At 39.4% G+C, this 24,161-nt stretch overlaps 1 protein-coding gene across 3 annotated transcripts in view; it reads right to left on the bottom strand.

Moving 5' to 3' along the window:
• Nucleotides 1-24,161, bottom strand: part of kdm3b (lysine (K)-specific demethylase 3B) — a 28,318-nt gene that overhangs the window by 2,434 nt on the left and 1,723 nt on the right. Inside the window, exons 2-24 of one of the 3 annotated variants that reach the window (XM_041989829.1) lie at nucleotides 16,500-16,664; nucleotides 15,817-15,930; nucleotides 13,295-13,400; nucleotides 11,121-11,245; nucleotides 10,955-11,014; nucleotides 9,967-10,665; nucleotides 8,660-9,833; nucleotides 8,360-8,576; nucleotides 8,038-8,252; nucleotides 7,720-7,872; nucleotides 7,434-7,541; nucleotides 7,211-7,338; nucleotides 6,818-7,118; nucleotides 6,453-6,706; nucleotides 5,942-6,214; nucleotides 5,654-5,825; nucleotides 5,471-5,561; nucleotides 4,967-5,097; nucleotides 4,622-4,741; nucleotides 4,208-4,231; nucleotides 1,707-1,846; nucleotides 1,378-1,554; nucleotides 1,134-1,268 (exon numbers count right to left, since the gene is read on the bottom strand). In XM_041989829.1, the coding sequence (XP_041845763.1) occupies nucleotides 1,134-1,268; nucleotides 1,378-1,554; nucleotides 1,707-1,846; nucleotides 4,208-4,231; nucleotides 4,622-4,741; nucleotides 4,967-5,097; nucleotides 5,471-5,561; nucleotides 5,654-5,825; nucleotides 5,942-6,214; nucleotides 6,453-6,706; nucleotides 6,818-7,118; nucleotides 7,211-7,338; nucleotides 7,434-7,541; nucleotides 7,720-7,872; nucleotides 8,038-8,252; nucleotides 8,360-8,576; nucleotides 8,660-9,833; nucleotides 9,967-10,665; nucleotides 10,955-11,014; nucleotides 11,121-11,245; nucleotides 13,295-13,400; nucleotides 15,817-15,930; nucleotides 16,500-16,664 (5,082 nt within the window). The remainder of the gene's footprint in view (nucleotides 1-1,133; nucleotides 1,269-1,377; nucleotides 1,555-1,706; nucleotides 1,847-4,207; nucleotides 4,232-4,621; nucleotides 4,742-4,966; nucleotides 5,098-5,470; nucleotides 5,562-5,653; nucleotides 5,826-5,941; nucleotides 6,215-6,452; nucleotides 6,707-6,817; nucleotides 7,119-7,210; nucleotides 7,339-7,433; nucleotides 7,542-7,719; nucleotides 7,873-8,037; nucleotides 8,253-8,359; nucleotides 8,577-8,659; nucleotides 9,834-9,966; nucleotides 10,666-10,954; nucleotides 11,015-11,120; nucleotides 11,246-13,294; nucleotides 13,401-15,816; nucleotides 15,931-16,499; nucleotides 16,665-24,161) is intronic. The other 2 variants (XM_041989830.1, XM_041989831.1) reach the window with 2 other exon arrangements.

Here is a 24,161-nt window from a genome sequence, read left to right as displayed (position 1 = left end):
CCTCTGCACATTGTTATCACACCGCTGTGATTATATGCGGGAATTATTCCGCATTATCAGAGCTAGGTTTGCAGGAACTGAGTAAATTTTGTCCCACAATCACACAGTAAATTTCAGGCTCTGCTTTATTTAAAAATATATTTTAAGTGCTAATTTCTATGCTGAATAAAACTAAATATGTCAAACTCTAAAATAGATTATGAGGCTGCGCTGCTTCTGGCAGATTTTCCTCCTCCAGATTTACATTTAATCGTTTTCATGGTGATTATCTACTTGGACTTGCATTTCATTTAATTAAAAGCAGCTTCTCTTTAGTTATATGCTACGTTTATGGTTGCTCAAAAAGTCTTAAATATCATAGTATTTGTCTTAGTTAGCCACTCTCCCATTAGTATTTTAGTCGACTGCAATTAAAATGTATTCCATGGACCTTCTGCAGGACGGCCTCCAGGTGCAGCTCAAACACTCGGGGTGAGATTGATGATGGAGGCTGCTCTCGTTTTCTGGCGTTGTTTGTCAGCCAGTATATTCTCAGTCTAATGCTTCACCAGAAACAGGTGCAGCTTGAGCATTTTTTTCTAGAGCTGCATAGCATTAAAGTTCTTGATTTCTTTGGATAACTAATGTTTCTGCCAGCCGCTTAGCCTCTGCTGACCTAGGTTTTTTTTCTACTTTTTTTGTTTGTGTGTGTGAATTTTGATGTAAAAAAAACTTGGCCATGGTGACTTAAATTTCACCATATACAGATTAGTTCAGCCCTACAGAAACAAGACCAGAATTGGGCATTGCTTTAAATTTGTTCCTCAGCACCTCATTTTTTTTCAAATACCACAATGTTTGTTTTTTTTTTTAATTAAGAAAAATATATACATATTGTCTAAATCACATGTAGCTTAAGCATAGCCATTTTAAAAAGCAAACATCATTTAAATGTACCTTTTAGATCTAACCAACCTATAAAATACACATATGTCTAAAAATGACTAATAATAATGTCAAAATAATTAAGGATGTAAGAAAAATAACATTTGAGAGTGACTTGAGTCATCCATAGTTAAAAGCATCTTTCTAGACAGAGACAAAACAGAAACAGTCCATATGTTTGTATACGTGGAAAACACTAGCACACCAACCTGTAGTTTGTCTTCATGGTTTGTATGAGTTGTCGACAGGTGTCTGAACTCCTGTGTCAGTCTGAAACAGTGCCTCACATGCTCAGGAGACACAAAGTCCTCAGCCACCTTGATACAGCTGTACAGGTTGTGTACCTGAGAGGAGAGCAGATGAAGAGAAAATAGATTCATGAAAGGAAAACACATACATGTGTCTAAGAATCGCATAAGATATCTATACTTTACACCATGCAACATGTCTGACCTGGTGTGGAGCTCCAGCAGGGATAAACACAGCATCTCCTAAGAACTGAACAATGGACCAGCCTTGGACGCCGTATTCTTCATATAGCCGGCGGCGAAGTACCTGATCCAAGTACCAGCTCTGGTCATGAATAGGGTCATGGTCTGGGGGGTTCTCTTGACCTTGCTCTTCTCCCACCTGACACGTTAGTTAAAACAAGTATAAAAAGGATTACATTTAACAAGGGGGCTTGTTTTCCTGAATTACTCAAACTAACTTTATCAGCTGCCTGAGGGACCCTGACATGTTGTTACAGAGAGTTACAACACAGAAATCTACTGGCTGCTGACCTTGCGGAGCAACTCTCGGATCTTCTCAGCATCCTTGGCAGCATAGATGTGCCAGAGAGCTCCAGGTTTCTCCTTTCCCTCATGCACCCTTCTCTTTGTCATTTCATCCACATCCCCTTCCTCAATGGTGGTCATGACCTCTGGTGACCAAAAAAATAAGCAAACAAAGCACACAGATACAGGATACAAAATATTAATCAATAAAGGGGCTTTAACTACACACTGTGGTTGAATTTCTTCTTTATATAGAAATCGAGACTCTGATCTGTGGTTGGTTGTTTCTTTAACATTAAAGCGTTTTTTTTGTCTTTTTTTACTTTCAAGAGTCTGCATTGTCACACCTGGGAAAGTAATTGGGACTATTAAAAGTTTTTCATCTGTCATTCATAAATGAGTTAATGTCCATCCACAATACTGTTTGACAAGAATGATGAAGAACTGTAGTTCTCAACTGGTGGTCAATGTCCCAGTAATGTTTCGTCAGCCATTTTAAGTGAATTGCAATCTGAAGTCCACTCATTTTTAAGAGCTTCTCTTAGGATGCTGTGTAGCAGCTACAGCTGTTTCCACCTGCATGATGTGGCTGTTAGAAACAAGCATCCTGGGCAGAAGCTCTGTGTGTTCATCGTCTGGCAACAAAGAACTCACACCAATGAATTTAGCTGCAAGCAACAATAACTGGGGGGGGGGGGGGGGGGGGGGGGGGGGGGGGGGCAAGCATTTGTGCAGGCACAGTAGGTGTGTAAATCAGGTCATCTGATCAAGTAAAAAATGCAACAGTGCCCCACAAGAGGTTGAAAGCAAGTTTCTGTTAAGCTTCAAAAAGGTAGAAAGTTCCTGTCCCAAACCTGAGTTTGACAGAGCAAAGTCTTTCTGAAATATGGCGTCACTTCACTGCCACTTTTAACTGGCTGTGATGACGATGCTAAAGAAAAATGTCACATTTGGTGGTGCATCAGTGCTCAAAAAGCAGACAAGTACTGTTAAAATACTTATGAGACCGGCTCTGATTGGTCGGGCAAATTCAGCCATGCGCTTTTTAGAAGCAGATACAGATTCTAATGGGAGGAGGGGAAAAGGACAAGGAGGAAGTAAAAGAAGATATTTAGGAAAAGGGTTGCATGAAAATCCCATAGCAAAATAACTCTAAAGCATAAGTTAATCCTAACAAAGCAATAAAACCTGCTCAAATTAAAAATTATGCAGCTAAATTTGGATATGTCCAAACCAGTTGAGAACCACTACAGCAAAAAGAGGAAAATTTACAGACTACACAACCACATTTACTAACACAATGTTCACATCCACAGCCTACTCTTTATCCTACTGCAGCTAAAACTACTGCCTTAGAGTCCATTAGCCTCTCATTTTAATACAAATTGCTTTAGAAAGATCAGTGAAAACAAGTTTATGGCTGATATTTATGCTTGAGTTGCCTTTTGTTTCCAACAAGCCCGAAGCCGTTTACCGTCAAAGTTTTATTACACAGCCTGACCATGTGTTTGCGTATTAATAACTTGCAGGAATGTGTGTGTTGTAGCACAGACATTTAAAAATAAAAATCAGGCCACTTGCAGATTATTCTTTTCACAGCTTAAGTTCAGTTTGAGTTAAAATCTGTGTGCATTTTAAATGTGATGTGTGGATAAAAACTTGGCCATAAGAGGAAGACGGACTCATGTGTGTGCACCTACAACTGCACCGGTTTGTACACCAGGATTAATACTAAACTGGTTTAAGTACTTGGTTGCCGATAACCATTAAAACCATTAACAGTAAATTTAACAAAGACAAATAAGAGTTAACTAGTGGAAAAAAATCTCCTCCCCTTAAACAACTGACAAGATTCCACAATGATGGATTTTTATGTAATAAATAAGCAAGGAGCATAATGAGAACTTGTGCAGTTAGAAATTTAGATTTTACCAAAGGATACTATCCGACTAGAAGCACTTGTTTTAAAAAAAAAAATCCTAACAATACCTATCCCTTGTTTTGTGTGGGTTTGAGTGTTTCAGTCACTGTTGTGAGGGAAAAGTGGACTGCAAGGGGAATAGGGATGCCCAGTCTAGATACCCTTCATTCAAACTTCTCTCCCAAGACTGAGGACCAGAGCACTGTGCACCCGGGGCAAACAGGAAGTGAGGACAGCCCCAGTAAAAAGCTCTACGACATCTGCACTCTTGTTAATTCAGAGAATTAAAATTGATGCAAATATGACAAATCTTAACCAAAACTTTAGGTCTACATAGAGGAATAATAGATTATTCCCTAGAGTGTAACACCAGGAATATGTAGTTTAGTTAATTAAAGGTTGCATTTAAATCTAGAGCAGGGTACAAGACATACAATACAGCAATACAAACAGCGATAGGTCCCGGTGCTCTGGCCCCTACTGCACAGATAGTAACAAAAGGATGGAGCGCAGGAGAGGAGAAGAAGGGGAGTTAGTCAAGAAGAAGGGCATGCTACTCAAGTGATACAACTGAAAGTCTACAGACCTTGCCGTCCAGAGATATCTGCCTCTGTAAAGGAGAAATTTTGCCACAATGTAAATTGGTGAGACCCACTGGAGGGTCTCTCCAACCTATAAGCCTAACCATAATATTTTTTTGGCAAAGTTATGATAATATCCACAAAACTGCTCAGGGAGTATTAGCTAAAGAGTGAGTGAGTGATTTAGTTATCTAATTACATCATACTTATAATGCACACAAAGTATGTTATTTGGCACGAGAGGGAAAGTCCAACAACTACAAATTACTGTGAATACAAATCTTTTTATTTCATTTCCCTCTGGGAATTAAGCTGTGATTTTAATAACATTTAGCTGTTCGGTTAATCCTGAGGTGCATATTAAATTTGTGTGAGCGTGTGTGAGTGCATGAGACAGGAAGTCTTTTGAGTCTACTGACCTTCCTCATGGTTGTCGTCTCCATGAGGTATCCCAACATAAACCATGACGTTGACAGCATCGGACACATCCAGATGGAGATTAGTTGTTCCCACCTTCCTGTCTTCAGTTGAGATTAAACCTGCAGGTAAATTTAAAGGAGGAGTCCAAGACAGAAGGGAGAGGAAAACCTGATTTATTATGACAACAATTTTTACTTTATTATTTGTTATCAGGAAATTAGGCCCTGCATTTTACCCATCTCTAGATTTATGAAAAAGCATACTTCAGTGCCCAGGGAGGGTTTTTCTCAGTAGTTCACCTAACAGAGGGAAAGACAGATGAAACATCAGATACTCCCTCTTACCGTAGGCATTGTACATCTTTGGTCCAAGGTCAGGACGCACGAAAAAGTTGGGAAGACGAGAAGCAAGGTTTAGACGACCATCTCTTTTTGTGTACTCAGGCAGGGGGAGGTTTTCCATTAAATCATCAAACCTGGAAGAGCAGCATTAAATAATAAAAAATGAGAAAACTAGGAGAGAAAAATGTTATCTTAAACCTTAAAATGAATTCAGAACTTAAATAACTCAAAAGGTTTCTAAAAATATCCCTAAAATTTTCTGTCAAAAAATATTATGGCTATTATATTAAATAAAAAATCTGTACATGTGAAAGAAAAGTGAAAGCTAAATCACCAAGATGGCACAAAGCACCAAGAAAGGAAGCCAGTATCATGTGTCAATAAATTTCTAAATGTTCTCCTAATTTGCAATGTCGTCGCTACACTTTCACAGACAAAAGAAAATTGTGGTTCAAACCCTTTTGGTGTAGAAACAGCTAGAGACAAAGAAGTCACTGGGGTTTTCACCTTGTGGGCATCATGTCTCTGAAGTCTTCACCAGGAGGCCAGTCCTTTAATTTCAAAACCATGGGGCTGCCATCATTATCTTGCAGTCGCTCTGCAATCACAGAAAATACATGAGTTATATTCAACTGACATCAAATGGTAAAGCGCACTTTTAATTTAGGTGAAAACAGGTTGTGTACTCACTGGAGATGATCTGAAAGCCGTCCCAGAAATCTCGCACCTTCACATCAGAAATAATAGCACAATTTCTACAGTTGACCAGGTCTACATCCTGATCTCCAAACTCCTCACTGAAGGCATCAGGTCGCCACAACTCACTTTTCAGCCGTCTATGTATCCCCGACACCAGAACAGGCTGGAAACATGGAAGAGAAGATCAGACTTGCTCTTATATATGCCAACCTTTGACAGAATACACGACCATTCCACATTCATGCAGAAATGCTGAGCTAGAATGCTCGTGGTTCTTACTTGTCCCTGCTTCCAGCACTCTCTGAAGATCTTCCAGTTGTTGCTGTTGCTGGGATCCTGAAGGCAAAGGAGTCGCCCATCACAGAGCCAGGAGTGAGAGGTATGTGGCTCCAAAACACTAAGACCCATCACTCCATCTTTACGAGTCCCCATTACAGCAAGTTCGCCACCTTCAGAAGCCCCAGAGCGACGGCCTTCTGCTTTCTTGGTCTCCACAACTGAGGCGATGATGTGATCCAGGAAGTTCGGTAGGCTGCTCTTCATTTTGTCGCTCTAAATGACCAAAGATTAAGTCTTGGTTACACAACTATGTACTTTAACCTTTTTTTCCCAATGTGTGAAAACAGTTTTTCACTTGTCTAAATGAAATTTATGAATTAAAAAGATACTTAACCAGTAGATGGCAGTAATACAATCTAAGTGTTACTTTATAATAGATTTTTCTTGTAAGTTTGGAAGATTTTAAAATAAATCAATAAACAAATAAGCAATGGAATAGTGAGAAACATACACTTGTTGAGGTAAAAACGGAGGGGAATGGTACCCCACTTTCTCCAGGGCCCTGTGGCAGTTTTCCCGGTCCGGAGTTGAGCAGGTCCCGGAGACTGGACCCCTCTGGTTTTGACTGGGACATGCTGGGGCCCAGTAACAAGCTGTTAAATAGCTTAGGGCTGGAAGCAGAAGGCTTTGACAGGGCACTGAGTGAGTCCAGGCCAAAGGGAGGCCGACTTTCCCGGCTCATCATGGAGCGAAATGAGCCAGATTCTGGAAGAAAATGGCAAAAGGACAGTGATGCAACTTTAAATATGAAACTGATCTAAACAGTCTTTATGCACTGAAATAAAACAGACTCGTCATTTCATTTTTCCTGCTTACCCTTGGTGTCATCCTTGGCTTTCTGTGTGGCCAAGTCTGCCAACCAGTGTAGAGCAGAACTGTTACCCTCTCCTGATGAGCGTGAGTCCTTGGAAGAGGACTGGGTGACGTTGCAAGGGGAAGATGTGCCACTGGTAGAGTTACTGGTACTGGCCACATTTTCCCCACCCCCACTGTCTGAAGGTGTTGCGGTTTGTGAAGTTTCTGTTTTGATCACCGATGCTTCTGCCTCTGATTTTGGAGTAATGCCAGTACTAGAGGCTGCAACTGTAAGGCCACCCCCACTGCTTGTTGTAGACTGCTGAGGCAAGTACAAAAGAATAGCAGAGCCTTTAAGTTAAACTATTTAAAAAATGCAGCCAAAAGAAAAACACCAGTGTGGCAAAACGCTACCTGTGAAATGCCATTGGGGGCAGCAGGCCGTACTAGAGGCTTTGTGTGTCGATTGGCACAGGGACAGTTGGCTTTTATACCCCACTTGCCTCTTGCAGCGTGCACCATGTCACCTATGTTGTAAAGAGCTAAAGGGGAAAATCAATGCAAAATAATTTGAGATCATATTTACTTCCTAAATATTTGTAACTTACATTTATTTCAGTCATGCCGTGTATGTTACCTGTTCCAGGTATAATTTGCGTAGGCATGAGGTTTTGTGGCTCATGGGGTTGGCCTTTGGCACACTTTAACCAAGCGAAAACCTCATCCTCTGGTGTTTCATCTACATCTAAAGAAAAGCTTAAAATAAGCTGTAGTTTTCCTACTTTCTCAAACAAACCCCAACAATACCCCAGTGAATCTTCTGATCACAATTCTGTTTATTGAAGAATGTGCAATAAGGCAAAAATTACTTCACACTGCAGTGAGCAGTCAACGCTGAAGTTCCTCTTGCTGTAGAAGCTTACCTTCCCTTGGCCTGTTTCTGCGGAGCCGATAGCAGTCCAGGCATACTCCGAAGCCACACTTACGACACACCCAGTGGATATTGAACAAGGTTGTCTCACATACATCGCACATTTCTCTGACACCTCGGACAGCACGTTTCCACGCCACTTTCTCTGAGGGACAGTAGAAAAATAAGATTACAGACATATTTTTTAAAAAATGGGCTCAGGTGAAGTTTATTATGTGTGTCTTTAATGAGGCCGCTGGTCATGATGAGAACTGGTTCTCCATTGACCTTCCTGATTAAAATTTAAAAAAACTAAGATCTTTTTACTCACGGTGTGGTTCCACCATCATCATGGCCTCCTTCTCCGACATGACCAACTGACAGAACTGGTCTCCTACATTAGCCAGGATGTACTTGGATGTATCAAGATCAAGGCCCTCTTGGACAGCTGGTGCAGGTAACCAGAGACCCATAGCCATGGAATCGCTCTGCTGAGGACTTAGGAAGCCTTCCACACGCAGCACACCTTTACGAGTGAAGGCCAACCTGGTCACAGGCAGAAGAGAAAAATAATTTAGTAACAAAGACAAACTGTTCGTGCTTTCTCCAAGACACCAATGCAACCATGAGCCACAACGGAACGTAATTTGTACCTTCTGAAGTGGAAGAAACGACAGGCCACATTTGGGTCGTCGTCTTCATCACTCTCGTCGTCTGTAGTTCGATATTTACGGTAGCGCTCCAGTCGGCATTCACGGCACTTGTGCAAGTGGGGGGCCACACTGATGCAGGAGCCATCCTGGAGGAAGGACTCGCCAGACTGCTTCAGACGCCGCACCTTGCTCTGATCTTTTAATACTGACTGGCCCACTGAAAGAGAAAGCGTAGTTTCAGTGTCATTATCAATCTAGTTCATTCCTTGGAGAAAAAAATTAACTCTACAAGTTACTCACCTTTAAAAGGCTTGTTACGTGGACGGCCCTTAGGAGCCCCTTGGACTTTAGATTTTGGCAGAATGGCTCCATCCTTGGAGTGATGAGGGGGTCCTCCAGGGAGCTGGCCTTTCTCAAGACCTTCTTCATTCTCACTGAGGTCTGACAAGTCACTGTTGCTACTGGAGTCCGAGTCATGCTTAGACGACTGGGCTCTGTCTTCAAGGCTGAACTTTTGAGACTGGCTCTGGTCAAAGGACACAGGCACATCCTCCATTCCACCAGATGTAGTACTTCCAAACATGGGGCAGCTTGAGGTGGATGTAGGCATCTCTTCAGTTTCCTCTTTTGTTACAGTCCCCTCACTTTGTAATGTCTGACATGGTGCTGGAGAGGAGGAAGAGCTGACTGAACCAGCAGCTGGGAATGCTGGGAAAGTGGAGGACAAAATCCCCTTAGATGGCTCTGCCATAGTGAACAGGTTAGACCTGCTATCCACTGTTGCACCCACAGTCTGTGGCTCAGTCCCAGTTAGGCCAACAAAAGATGTGGGGGCAGTTTTATCCCCATATGCCAGAAATGGATTAGCAGGCTCTTTGGAGGCCTGCAAAAAAATGTTCTGGTGGCTTTGTGAGGAATTCGAGCTACACTGCAGCCCTAAGCCTGCTGCAGAAGTTCCATTATTACTGTTCTTGTTAGTAGCACTTTGGGCTCCAGAGGCTATACCAAGTTCACCAACAGTTAAGCTAGGACTCCGTCCTCCTTGAGAACAACCCTGGAAGGCTGACTTGTTGAGAACACCATTTCCTGCTGGAGGAGCCTCAGGCACTTTGGGCTGCTCAGGCTTTTTCAGTCCTTCAGTGGAAGTTGCTGGCTTAAAAAGGCTTGGAGGCTCTTTACTCAGACTTTCAGACACTGCAGTAAAATAATTTGTGTCCTTGGACTGGGTCTGACTAGCAGTTAAGCTTGGGCTGGGGCCAGAATTCTGGGTCATGCACTGAAAAAACAGGTTTTGGTCTTGCTTAGTCAGAGTCTCATTCTTGGTTCCACTAAAGCCAAAACCGAAAGGCTTGGAAGTATCCTGGGAAGCTGCGGTAGTGTTGGGGGCTCCATTGGTCTGAGAGGTAACGTCTCCAAATACAGGAGCAGTGGGCACAGCTTGGGACAAACGAAAACCTGGTGCCGTTTTAGAGCCCTGAAAAAGTAAAACAATGTGAAGTTTGGCAATATTACTGACAAACCTAATTTATTTGTTTCCATGGCCACACATAATAGCTCTGCCAAAAAAAAAAAAAAAAAAAAAGAAAAGATCATGCTAATTGTCTTACCTCAGTCTGGCTTCCCCAGGTGGGCGCTTTAGAGCTGAAACCCACAGGTGCAGACAGGGCCACACTGGGGCCGCTGTCTTGTGACCAAGAAATGGTGACAGGCCCCGGGGAGACAAGAGCCGCTGTTTTAGAGTAAGCTGATTGGCAGGCCTCCTCTCTGTCTGGTTGGGGGGATGGGGAGACCTTTGGGGCTGGAGCTCCAGGCACCAAGACTGGCATCTGGCCTAGTGAGGGAAACGAAGTGGTGGAGAAAGGAGAGGGGGCTGGTTTGAGGGGAGGTGGGGTGGGTGTGAGAGAGATGGTAGTGGTAGAGTCTGCTGCTCCTTGTGTAGAGACGGTGCGACCATTTTCTTTGACGTGGGTGGGATAACGAGGAGTAGTAGTGTTTGATTGGTCCATCTGGAGTGAGGAATTGGTGTTTGGGGACGACACGCTCCCCTGAGGAGAGGTTCTCTCTGAAGAGCTCCCATTATTGGTTGTGCTGCTGACTCTTTCAGAGTCTCCAACCCAGATCCCCATCCCTTCCACAGGAGTTTTGGTGGCGTCGTCACTGTTTTGTGCATCCGTTTCAGAATCTCCTGCACCTTTAAACCGTTTCAAGTTTAAGTCATCCTCACCCTCTGATGCAGTTCTACGCCGGCGTGCACCATCCCCTTTCGCTGTCTCACTGTCCTTCCTTCGTCGCCCATTCTTACCAAGCTAAGAGGGAAAACCAAAAGGAATTATTTTATTCATACTTTTTTTAATCTTCCCCTGAAAATATTTCATCATTTTTAACAAAATATGTTTCAAAGTACAGAGTATAATTAAGTTAAGCGTTGCTACCTTTTAACTATGTCAAGTTCTACAACAACATTTGTCTCTCGTGACTGAAATAAAGTTTCCATCCATGCACAAAGACATTTCCTTGCAATAACCATTAGAGGGCATAGCTCGTATACTACAGACACCATACAGAGCTGGAGGATTATTTTAATGACAGCATTACCTCCTCTTCTGTTAACATGACATGAATCACACGAGGGTCTACCATCTGATTTTCTTCCCCCTAAAGCAAAAAAAAAAAAAAAAAAAAGACAAAAAAAGCATTCTTTATTCATCATCCTTTCACACACTTATTGGCAAAATACATTTATATGAAATATAAATGTCACCTTATCCAAGGTAATCTCCATAATATGTGAGATAGGGTCATGTTGCGATACCAGCCCCAAGGCCCAGCACTCTTCAAACTCTGGCTGATAAACACGAACCCTGCGTCCCTGGATGGTGTATGAACCTGATAACAAGAACAAAGAGAAAAGAATTAATTTAATTCAGATTTAAGCTACACATTGAGGATGTGGAATGGACAATGAATTAATGTTCATTGTATAACTTCCCCATAATTAAATCATTTTCAGACGCTTGGCGTTTGATGTTGACTGAACTCAGAGCCATAAACTTAAAAGACGTGCACAAAAGATGCTAAAACTATTCAACATGCCTCTGTGTAATCACTCATAGATAACTGCAGTTGTCCATCAACCTCAATCAAGGTGTAAATTTGAAGTTATTCAACAGCCTGCCATACCTTTACAATCAATACACTGTTGATCAAAACTTTACAGGTTTATCTTATTGCTCTTAATTTATGCTCTTAATGCTTAATTTGTTTGGCTAAGGTATATAATGTTGTCCCACTAAAAGACTAAATGTCAACCAACGTGTTTTGAAGCACCATAATATTAGTAAATGCCGGCTGCCATACACGCCCAAGCTAGAGAGAGAGAGAAGCTATTGTTTGTCCAGCAGCCACATTCTGCCCAGTGTGATCTGGAAAAAATTACACGTTTCGTTTTCACGTTGAATTCCGCGTCAATGAAATGTAGCGTGACATTTCTATACGGCTCTATGGTGCGGCTTCAACACAAGTTCGTGGCGGTGGCGAGACATTGGACCGTAGCCACGTCCTTCACAACACCTTCACGACACTCCTCATACAGGGCAGGTAGAGACACTCGACCTAAATGGTGATGAGATGGCAGTGATACCGTTTGTCCAAAGTGTTGAGTTTTTTAAATCCCTGGTTGTTCACTGTGTTAATTGAGCACTGATCTTTGCCGAGAAAAAAAGTTATGTTTGTTTATAACGTTTTTCTCTTTCTGTTTCTGGGAGCTGGTGGATTATTTAGTCGCGACTCTTGAGTCACCGTAACCGACCGCACGCCGACGCTGCGCGAGTATAAATCCACCTCAACTTCAGGTGTTGGTAACTGCCGTTGAATAAAACCAAAGCCGTTGGGGCTGTGGGAGGAGTCTGCAGCAGAGCGCTGCAACGCCAGTGGCGCTCTAACTGCACAAGCGTAAACTGCAAAGGAGCAAAAAGTTGGATCATTTCATTTTCAGATCGTAATTGAGATTGAAATTTGATTAATCGCCCAGCCCTACTTCAGGTCATCCTTTGCTGTCTGAACATCCCAGTGGTACATCAATTTTGTTAAGATGTTTATATCTTTACCCATCTGTGCATCAGTATCCATCAAATCGTTAAGACTTCACACATTCAAAGAGGACAAATCTTGGACCTGGGTAACACAGACTAATTATTTAATAGTGGCATACCAAGAACAATGAAAAGAATTTTTTTTTTTGAAGAATCACTCTTGACAGGAAGCAAAAAACACAAATAAAAAAGGCATTGTGTTTCAAAAGCCCCAACAAAGTTGAACCAACATCTTGAACACTGAAGTAATCCAAACAGTTTGTGAAGAACTCGACTATGAATAACTTCCTTTGAAAAAAAAAATGATTCAAATCAAGCAAAAAAGCACAACAGTGATGGGAAAGACTTGGACCGGAGCACACACTCTGCAGATCTTAACATAATCAGACATCTCTGGTGTAATATGGAGCAGCGAGTAAGGAACTGCATCCCCTGTCATCGTCATTGTGCTTGAGGAATGAATAAAGTTGTGGTCATCCATCAACCCCCCCTCTCACATAACTTTGTGGCTTGACACATTAAAACAGTTACTGCTGCCAGAGAAGCAACTACATGTTTATTATCTATTTAAAATGGCACTTCCATCATTTTAATGCAGTATACATTATTTTATTTCAAACAGAAGCACTGTCCAAATATCATAAGCATAAAACACAAGCTAAGCAACTCAAGCTGTTGGTGGACCTACAAACACCCAACAACTACACTGATAAAACATGGTGCACTCAAGTATTTCTAACAAATATATGACTACCTTGTTTTCTAATTTGAAGAAATGCCTAAATTACAACATCTTTCAAGTGTAATTACACAATAAAGAAAAAAACAACTGGCTGAGCCTTACCCTTCCTGAAGATCTCCTGCAGTTCAAAGTCAGTACGCCAACTGGAGACAGCAGCCTGCAGAGAGGGATGCTCCAACAGCAAAGGGTGTCTGATGTCTTTATCAACCTGCACAAGGACACAAATATCACTGTCCTGACACAATGGTAAAAACACATACTGCTGTTTTACATTAAAAGTAGTGCAAAAGAACAGGTTTTTAAATGTAGATGCACCTGCCAAAATAAACCAATTAATTTTTTTTCCACTACTACTAGAAGTGTGTTTAATCTCAGTAATCTGGGAGCCACAACGTACTCCCAGGGAATAAGCTTGTAAGGACTAGATGATAAAACAATCTAAACATATAGGTTAATTCAATTTAAAATACACACCCACTCATTACCGTGAATACAGCTGAATCAATCTACAGTAAGTGCTTGATTTAACTGTGCAGCTGCCCCAGTTCCAGTATCAATGCACAGCAGGGTAATCAGGTTATGAAGCACTGAGGAATCCCAGATGCATTCAGCCACTTCTAACTTTGTGAGTGATCATCATACATCTAATGTGCAAATGTTGTCTTTAAGTAAGCTGAATGGTGATTTTGCCAGATTGTTCAGCAGTTTTGTTTTTTTCTTCTTAAAAGGAAAGCGGTCTAGATGGACCATGAACTGACATGTAGTCTTAATGAGCAGCTTTGTGACAAGTTTTACTTTGACCAGTTTAAAAAGGGCTGTGGCATAAAAGAAATCTTAGATTAAAAGCATTAAGCCGGTCCGGTACTGCGTACCACCAAAAGATTCACTGGCGGCTATGCCTGTAGCGATAAGCAATACGTCAATTAATTGCACAGTAAGAAAAAACGAGTGCAATGAGTTTGCCGGCCGAGATAATTGTTTTTTTTTTTTTTCTATCTTACTTTACCATAGGCTGTGTATGACAGCAGGTTTCACTATGGAGCATCTCGACTGAACGCTGTCGTTTCTTGCGGAGTGATCTCTCTCGTGTCATACTTGACAGCAGCATGTTGCAGCAAGAGACCGTGGTGAAGCATTTAACCTGTGCAAGCCGGTATGCTGCATTTGTTTTACAGGGATGCCAACTCTCACGAATTGGCCATGACACTCGTGCATTTGAGTGGCCTCTCACGCTAAACGTCAGATTTCTTATGCTGAAATACACCTCAAGAGCAATGCCGGCTAATCGAGAGGTTCGGAAGGATTCCCAGTGGGCCACATTTCTTTTGGGCCGGTGTCCCGGCGTATGTGGAAAAGCGCAGTGTCGCAGCGCGCGGTTCACTCACTGCTCATAGATCAGTCTGACATGCAGTGAGTGAGATATTTCAGCTTCACAAACAGCAACGATGCGCAGTATTTTTTTTTTTTTTTAGTTTAATAAAATGGTACTAACTGGCAGTTTTACCGGTTTAACCTGTATGAGCTCCATGTTTAATATTGTTTTTTTATATATTTTTTGAAGGGCAATGTTGTTTACAGAACAAAGACTTTATTATCTATCATACTTTGTGTTTTTGGTTGTGTTTGGTTTTCATTCATCGTTAATGAGACTGAGAGTCAGTTCTATTTATTGTTTTGTTTTGTTATTTAAAATTTCTTCCAGTTTCAGTGTAAAATGTTCTATGTAGAAATGAAAGTTTATTGATCTTTAAAAGGGTGTACTTGCATTATTATGGCATTGTCATTTATTAGTTGAAAATGGCCTTAGGAGAGTAAGCAGTTGTGTTTCGTGTTTTTTTTTTTTTGTTGTTGTTTTTTCTCTTTTATTTTAACGGCACAGAAAAAAAGTTCTTAACGACCGGAGATTTCACTGCGCATGCGCGAACACAGCGGTTGCTATGGGGATCGGTGCGTTTGATTTAATGCACTGGGACATTTTCCACAATTGGTCAACAGACGTCAAGAGACGCCGCTTGCAATAAATTCCACCAACAAAATTCCACATATTCTTCTGCTTGGCTAAAACACTTTTAAATATCATTATCATCTACAGACATTTTAAATAAAAAAATTTTTTGCTCGTGACTTCATGAGCTGTTCTTAGAGACTTGTACTCTGCATGTTTATTAATGTTCCAATTAAAATAAATAGTTTAACATATTGTCAGGTGTTTTTAATTTTTCCCTGCTTCATAGGCCTACATGTAGCCTACAGTAAAATATTGAAATTATTTTATTTGTTTCAGTTTTGAGTTTGTTATTTTAGAATGTATGAAGTGAGAGCGAGATAAAGGTTTTGGAAAAAGTACTGGCAGGAATTTAAAACTACTTTCACCCCTGATTATAAGTAATGACAAATTTCCTGTCTGATAGTCAATAATCTAGACATTCAATCAATGATATGAAGCAATATAATTCAAGAAAGGATCAGTAAGGAAATCACATCAGTAGAACCAGAAAGAGCTTTTGTACTGTTTGGTTAATAATCTGAATATTAAGCTCAGTAAAAACATATTATCATAGAACTGGTTTATACACTAATTACTTTAAGACAACAATATCAAAATACTTAATAAAACTGCACACCTCAAACCTCTGGACAGCTTTGTTATCAGGCAGGAATTCAAATTTCCTGCTTCCAAAGTACTCCACAGGAACCAGGGAACCTAAACCCACTCTGTCCACTAGTGAGCGGAAAGCCTGCAGAGCAAAGGAAAAAAGAATAATTTTAACTCAAACAGAAACAAACAGCTCAAAAACAGAGGAGCATCAGTAAAAAATCATTCCACATCAGACAATAATGCTTTTAACAGCTTTATTTAACTGATTATGTCATTTTAGCTGAGCTGAAAGGTAAGAAAGTAAATACAAGTTCCAGTTTATTTTCTATTTTAACTGAACTTCATGACATTTGGATGTTTACTGCAATAATCAAATAGGCTGTCATTTCCCCAGTAATGTTTTACACCAGGGGTCACCAACCTGTACTCGTCCAATGGTAACAACAAAAAAGCCACAGCCAAGCGCACACCTTGAAAGAATAATTTCCAAAACTTTACTGTCACTTTTCATTCCATGTAACTAAAATTCACATTGAGCTTCCACACTTCTGTCCAAGGACAGGAATTCCGGTGTTCACAAGAAGTTATCAGCTTTTGTTTTTAATTACAGGTGCTGAGGGCTTTTTTCGGCAGGTACAAACTGTGTAACAGGAGTGTTACCACTAACTGATGTTTTTCCCTGATCACGCTGACCAACTGTGCACTCACCAGAGCAGGCCAAGCTGTGGCTGATGCTGGAGCTCCTGCTGACCCCGTACTATCATTACGGCTGGCCCAAACGATGGAGTCTTCAACCAAAACAGCCTTCACCCCCTCATCATACACTTGTACCCAAGAACATGGCAGAGACGTGTTTTCGAACTCCAGAAACACCTAGAGTCAGTGAACAGAAAGAACCAAACCATTAGCATTTGCCTTTCATATGATACACAAATGCTAAACTAGAGAAGAAGAGGAGAATCAGGAAGGGAACAAAACAGCAGAAGAATAAAAACAAGGACAACTGTAGAAATTGTGCGGGCTTTTGAAGAAAGAGTGTTTCGGGTGTGATGGGCAGTTGGAAACAACTTTATAGCGCAGCATTACCGCTACCAAACGGTGTCTGAAACTGACGTCGGCTTGCAGGAGTAAACTCTGAAACTAGCACTGCCGACTAGCGGAGGAATTGACTTAACCATGGCAATCCAAAAGATGCATGGAAGTATGAAGACGGAGACGTATGACGTTTGAAACGGACATCGCTATTTACACACATAACAAAGCATAAATGCACTGTAGGACGCAGCCACCATACTCGCAGAGTGAAACAGCAACTTAACATAAAAGAAAACAAATGAATGGATTGAGATAAACGTAAAAACGCTGTTCCTTACGGAGAAAAATTTAACAATCTGACAAGGGAACACGGGTGGATAACGGATCCTAAAAATCTAGGATGTGTGCAGCTGAGTAAAGCACCTTCAGCCAGTGAGGTTTCTGTACTACCTGCAAGCTCTACATTTATACACACACACTGGGACACATACTGGACAATGAATAACAGCCACAAACCAGTTTTATTAAGTAACAAATTTCTCTCCTTCACAAGGAACTACCAAGCGAAGTTGTAAATTGTGATATTTTTGTTACAGGAGAGGAAAAGAAATGTAAGAAATGTAAGAAAATTAAATAAACTAAAAACTGTTTTAAATAGCTCACAAATAAAGCATCTTTCTTAAATAAAAACGGATAAAAAATTTTAAACTAGTGTGCATTTTTTATTTACTTGAAAATTCTTTTAGTGTTAAGAAAGAGCAGCTTTAACATTTCCTTTATCATCTTCAGAATAGAAGGCTGAATAATCTTACATGACAAAACAACAAATGAGGACAGGAGGGTGAGTGTGAGCAGCCTACAACAAGATCTTTCCACTATGTGGCAGTTTTTTCATTACTAAGCTTAATAATGGAGCAGTAGTAGCATTATTAGACTCATAACACAGTTTAGGCTATGTGTGTTGTTAGTTGTCTTATTCTAAGTCTAATGAATTTCACAATCTTTCCTTAACTTTAAAACGTTTAAGTCAATGCACACTGCTCAATAAAAAGGACTACAGGAAGCCATCTTTATTTAATTAGTTTTGTACATAACCAACCGAATCCCAATACATTGATGCAGGTTACAATATTATAATAAAAGTTTAGTAAGCGAAAACTACTATTTACACCCCACCCCGTCTTTAATCCGTAAAAACCCGTCCTTAACTTCTTAACGTGGGAATCCCTGACAATTTTAGAAAGAGAATTGTCCATTGACAGAAAAAGACTAAATTACTGTTATTGGACAGGCTAACTGCTGCCTGCATGTAGGCGATGATGCTGGTCCTGCTAACAGGTCAATAAAAGGCCAATTCAGGGTGAATCCATATTAAAACTTTGAAAAAGGTGCGTCATATGCCAGTCTAGTTTAGGCATGGGAATCAGGAAAGGAAAGCTTCAATAAAATGGCAAGATGCCAGAAGATAAGTGTCTGTGGTGGTAAAATAGGTCAACATAATGCCATTGTGTATATCCTTGATAAGCTTTTTTTATTTTAAATTAATGGATACTGTAAATAGGAGCAAATCTTCTTACAGACTCTCCTCAAAGAGGCTACACATGCACCCAGAGACCTTAGTTTCATGCAGTAATGACTGACTTTGTCTTCCTGGCTGATATGCCATCAGTGCACTGGCATATGTTACAGCGTGCATCCTCACGAATAACAAGCTACACTTGGCAGGCCTCTGCAGACACTCACGTGGATTGGTGGAAATAAAATTTATGTCACTCAGTCATCAAGACTAATGTTTACAAAACATCTGCTGAACATTAAAGACAAAGTTAAAACAATTAAAAAATTGGCTGAAAGCTTCAAACAGACCATTAAGGATGACTTAAAGGTTTAATTTGCTATGTTAGAAGCATTATTTTATTCATTACATCTCAGAAGTTCTCTAACAAAAATGCTGATATATTCACAAAGCTGTTGTTTGCAACTTATGCAGAGTTCAAATTATTATACTCAACGTAAAACAAGTGCAGTGGAGACCACTTGCTTTGTACAGTGGCCATCATGTAGTTTTAAAAGTAGGGCTGCACAATAAATCGCCCAAAAAAAATTAGCAATCTCAATTCACACATACATGTGATCTCATTTCTACGCACAGCGATTCTAAAACATTTTACATCAAACGCTCCTAATTTCCTCTTGGATTTTTTCAAGGGTCCCCAAACGCAGCACTGCTGTCCCTCAACCAATGGTAAAGCTCTGTTACAAAACATGATTCAGTGGAGGAAGCCGTATGCAGGATAGTGTTTGGAAAGAGTGAGCGATAGCGTTTAAATGTAAAGCGACAAAGACCCAAGCGGTAGTGGCGAGAGTCCCCCCCTCACCCGAACCTAACTCATACCCAAAAAATGTTTGCATTCGGCAGCGGTGTGGAAGTATTTTGGATTTAAGCCAGATGATGAGCAACAGTGCGAGATGCATTGTAAGGTGTGTTTTACACTGGTTGCAGCACCACTAAGCAACACCACAAATCTCTACAGTCACATTAAACGTGTACAAAACCAGAAATAAAGACAGTCAATAACTGGACTAAACCTTATACAATATATATATATATATATATATATATATATATATATATATATGTGTGTGTGTGTGTGTGTATTATATTTATATATAGAATATATACCTCTAGAAAAGTGACATTAAGTACAGTTTAACTTTTTGCATTTTTTCTCTTGCTATGACGACATTTCATTTTTTAATAGAGGAGAGCCTGTAGAAAATGTTTTCAATTGAAATTACTCTGGAAAAAAGTGCATATAGAGCCATAAGAAATAAATGCAACAGATCTGAAAAGACTTTTTTCATTTTTTATTTAATGATTAATTTTGTATTATAGGCAAGAACTAATAGGCTCTGTTAGTTCCAGGTTCAATGTGTGCAATAAAGTCATTTTAAAAAGGTTTTCAATTTATACTGAACCAGTCCGGACCTCAACTTGTTAGTTTTTTTTTGTTTGTTTGTTTTGTTAAAGTGCAAAAAACATTTTGTGAAAAAATTGTGCTAGAGAATCATGATCTCAATTCTGAGCAAAAAAAGATTGTGATTCACATTTTTCCTTGAATCGTGCAGCCCTATTTAAAAGTGGACATTTCTATACTATTTATTTATTTATTTATTTAGTACCCTTGTGTAGACTTAAAATTCAAACTCAGGTTTTAGAAACTATAATTCCAGCCAGTAAAAGGAGGACAAAGGTATAAACAGTGTTTGTTACAAGTGTCTCAAGGGATTCACTGTTTTTTCCCTGGCGGGTTTCTGTGACCATGGCTTTGCCTTCTTATCAGTCTCATACTTCAAACTGACACATGTACAATAGGAGATTGTAAACCCAACCACAGACTGAATGAAAGTCACTGAAAAACCTTACTAGAAAAGCCAGACACTGAAATACTGGCTTCATGGGTCCCGAACTTGCATTTACTGTACTAACAGGCTGTTTTCTCACATGAGTGTCTGAAATGATCAGCAAAATGTGCAGGCAGTTTGGTCTGGTGTGAGCTTTTTCCACAATTGCCATTTGTTGCCGTTTTAGACTGCTGGAAACCCTCAGAAGGGGGTGCAGGTGAACCTCTCCCTGGTACACACAGGAGGCATGATGTGCTACAAAAATAACTGTAAAAATCACTATTTTTTAACTGTCTGTTAAAAACAACAGACGAAGCTTTAAACTAAATATATACCAAATCACCATCAAAGTAAAAGGTCATGCTAATATTTTGTTGCACCTCCTTTGATTACAGCAGCATTTGCTGTGTCATTGTTTCGATAAGCTTCTGCAATGTCACAAGATTTATTTCCATCCAGCGTTGCATTAATTTTTCACCAAGAATTTGTATTGACCACGGTAGAATCCAACAGCTATGCAAAGCCTTTTCCAGCACATCCCAAATATTCTGTGTGAAAATAATGTCTCATGCTCTCTGAAGCACTCTTTCACAATTTGAGCCTGAAAATCTTGGAATATGCCCATGCCATCAGGGAAGAAACCTGCTTATTCAGTATATTCAGGTATGCCCTGAAAATATTCTTACTTTCACTATTAAACATAGTCCTGAGTTCTACTGTTTTTAGTTTTTTGTTTTTTTTCACAAAAAGTTTAAGTGATCACCATCATTAAGGATTTTTTTTCATGACCAAATTTCTTCCTCAAAGATGATGGTTCCCCACAATCCTTTAAGATTTAAATGATGCGTTGGACATTTTTAACCCAATTTTAGCTCTGACGGAGCCTTTTTTTTTTTCTTTAGTGAATCAAATCAATAAAAGTGTACAGATTCACCATCAATGATCCCAACAATAAATCTCCTTGGATGAAATTTTAAAGTCGAGTTAACATGACAACAACAAAGCACCATCAAGGATTGAAGTTCGTTTATTGTCATCCAACCATGAAGAATGTGACAGAACAAAACTCCGAACTCTGGTCTCTGTATGTTGTGAAAATATTTAAGTGCAGTAAATATTTTGTCTCATGCAACATATGCAGGCATTTACTGAGGACATTACTGTCCCGCATCATGACCATAGCAAATGTACTGGCAGAAGATTATTATTTTTGGACTTGGCGGGGTAATACAAGACACAAAAGTTGAGTTTTCTGCAGGTGGTTAATTACCTACTATCAGTCTGACCAACAACTGGTGTCGCTCCTGGTGGGATCAGATTTTCTGAAACTCAGACTTGGGATTTCTTCTCATGGTGGCACTATCTATGTAACTACTCAGCAAATGGCCCTGCTCTTCAGCTTTAACAGCAAAGACAAAAAGTACCCGTCTGAAGTTAGAAAAATAAATATTTTTAACCCAAAGCTAAAATTCTTTTTTTCCTCACAAAAGTGTAATAGGTTTTTCCACTCAGTAAATGAAAAGAATAGATCTTACAACCAGTGTTAAGACAAAAACAGATTATTAATGTTCACAAACAGCAGTATTACTTCTCGAAAAGGGAGTCCTTTGTATGTTTTTGATAAACTAAAATGATTGTAAACAAGACATTTAGTATAACACTCTTATTGTATCTGTAATTGTTTTGTTTTCTTGGTTAAGAAACACTTTTCCTCTTCTTCAAAGCAGAAGAAGTAAAACTAACCATACATTTATCCTATGAAAAATATTTGTTTGCCATGATAACACCACTGGTACATATATATGTAATATATGTACTGGTATATATACACACCACTGGCATGCATATATATATATATATATATATATATATATATATATATATATATATATATATATATATATATATATATATATATATGTATAAATACACACAGACCTTCACCCCACTGGAAATGTTTGACATGTGCAGGGAAGGCTTCTGACTCTCTCGCTTTGTCAATACAAGAGCTCAGTTTCAACAAACAAAAAAGCAAACAAACAAACAAAAAAAAATTAAAAATAAAATCATAATCAATGCAACTCCGGACTGCAACTCCCCATGTGAACTTATTACTGCTCCGGGTAAACAAATATCACCACAATTCCTCTGGCAGGTGTTTAAAGAGTTAAAAAGTTGGTGGGACAACAATTCTGTTTTCTATCTCGACATTTTCCTCGACGACTTAAAGTAAAAGTCAACAGATATTCATTCAAATGTGGAGATTTTAAACCTTAATTGCTTAGTTAAACCCCACCTGGGAAACATTTATTTTCACCTAAAAAAGACCAAAAGCATCACAACAAATTGTGTTTTAGATCATGTGTTGATAAGATAAAGTACAGTCCTTTAAAATAAATAGTTACCAGTTCACCACCAACAAGCTGAGGATAACGTGGTAACAGAAGCTAAAATCAGTTAGACAAAAACTCCTGATATTATAACCTTATATTTTTTTTCTGTGTTCAGCTCATTTTACAGTACAAACCGTTAAGATCCACTCTCAACCTCAACACTTTCTAGCAAAGTAAATCTTATAAAATTACTCTCTAACAGGGAATGTGAGCAGTGCCGATGGAGCAGAACAGCTTTACTTTGTCTGAAATATAAACTGATCTTTTGAAGAGCCGGTGTGTCCGTGTTCTCTTTGATCACTGGTGATGCTACATCCCATTACCAGCATGTGTTCACACAATGCCTGCAGTCAATTTTTGTCTTGCATGAAGTATTTTACACTAATGTAGCTTGGGCTCAACGAGCCGAAGGATGCTTTCTCAAACAGACACAGCAGTCGGAAAATGTACGAGCTCAGAAAGGCTGCTTATGACCTTTGACTTTCAGTTTAAACTATTTTCACTCTTCTGTTCACTCCTCTCTAAATTCACAAAGACGGGGGGTAAAAATGACAGATAAGAGCACGAAACACTTCTTAGATTACATGCTTTTGTTTTAGTTTTTATCACCTTGCATTCAGCAGCAGCTGATCGCCTTAAGAACATTTTTTTAATGTTAGCATTGTTAGCTGCTAAAAATCTAAACTGCAACAGAACTTTTTTTTTAATCATCTTTAAAATGAGAGAATAGTTGTAAGCTTAATCCATGGTTTGTTTCTGTTCTGTCATGAAGGTTTTTGCAATCTGAATTTTAGTTGCACTTAATCAGTGAGGAGAGTGAGATTGTTGTTACTAACAGACAACAGTAATTCTGTTCAGAGAATAGTATCTAGATATAATGTAGATGGCACCTTCAGCTTACATATTACCACACTGACATGTCTAGATGATCAGACTATAAAACCACTCTTCATAAGCATCTTTAAATATTTGAGAAGATTTAAAAAATAAATTTTTCATTCATTACTTTTCAGCTGTGGAAAGTCATCATTGGTTTATGAAAATGTGTGTTTGTTTACATAGAAAAAAATAAATAAATAAATAAAAATGCATGGTGGAAAGCTGAAAAATCCACACCAGACCCTGCTCAAAATAAATAAATAAATAAATCCAACTTTAATGGGTCTTGGTGAACCCTGAAATGCCTCCTACCTTTTAAGCAAATAAACAAACTCCTTGGTCATTTATTAAGTTGGCGCACACGCTTTTGGTTTCTTACAGAAACAGCTGGGTTTGATAATATAATGTATAATTTTAACATTTATTAGTCCGATCATTCTTATAGAGTAAATAACTGTTTAAGTTTAACTGACAGGCACATATTCTCAAGTTATAGCTAAACCTTCACTCAGAAAGGCTGGTATGTTTTGGGTCAAGCACTGTTTTATTTCTGAGTTATTACATCGTGGGGTTCATTCTTGATGTATGGTGCTGTAAATGTGTTTTTCCTCACCACACAAATGATTTTCCACTCATCTGCAAGTAAGTAAGTAATGAT

The sequence above is a fragment of the Melanotaenia boesemani genome, chromosome 7, assembly GCF_017639745.1.
Source record: "Melanotaenia boesemani isolate fMelBoe1 chromosome 7, fMelBoe1.pri, whole genome shotgun sequence".
Taxonomy (NCBI): Eukaryota; Metazoa; Chordata; class Actinopteri; order Atheriniformes; family Melanotaeniidae; genus Melanotaenia; species Melanotaenia boesemani.
Note: the sequence above shows the minus strand (reverse complement) of the source record. Positions and strands in the feature narration are given on the sequence as shown.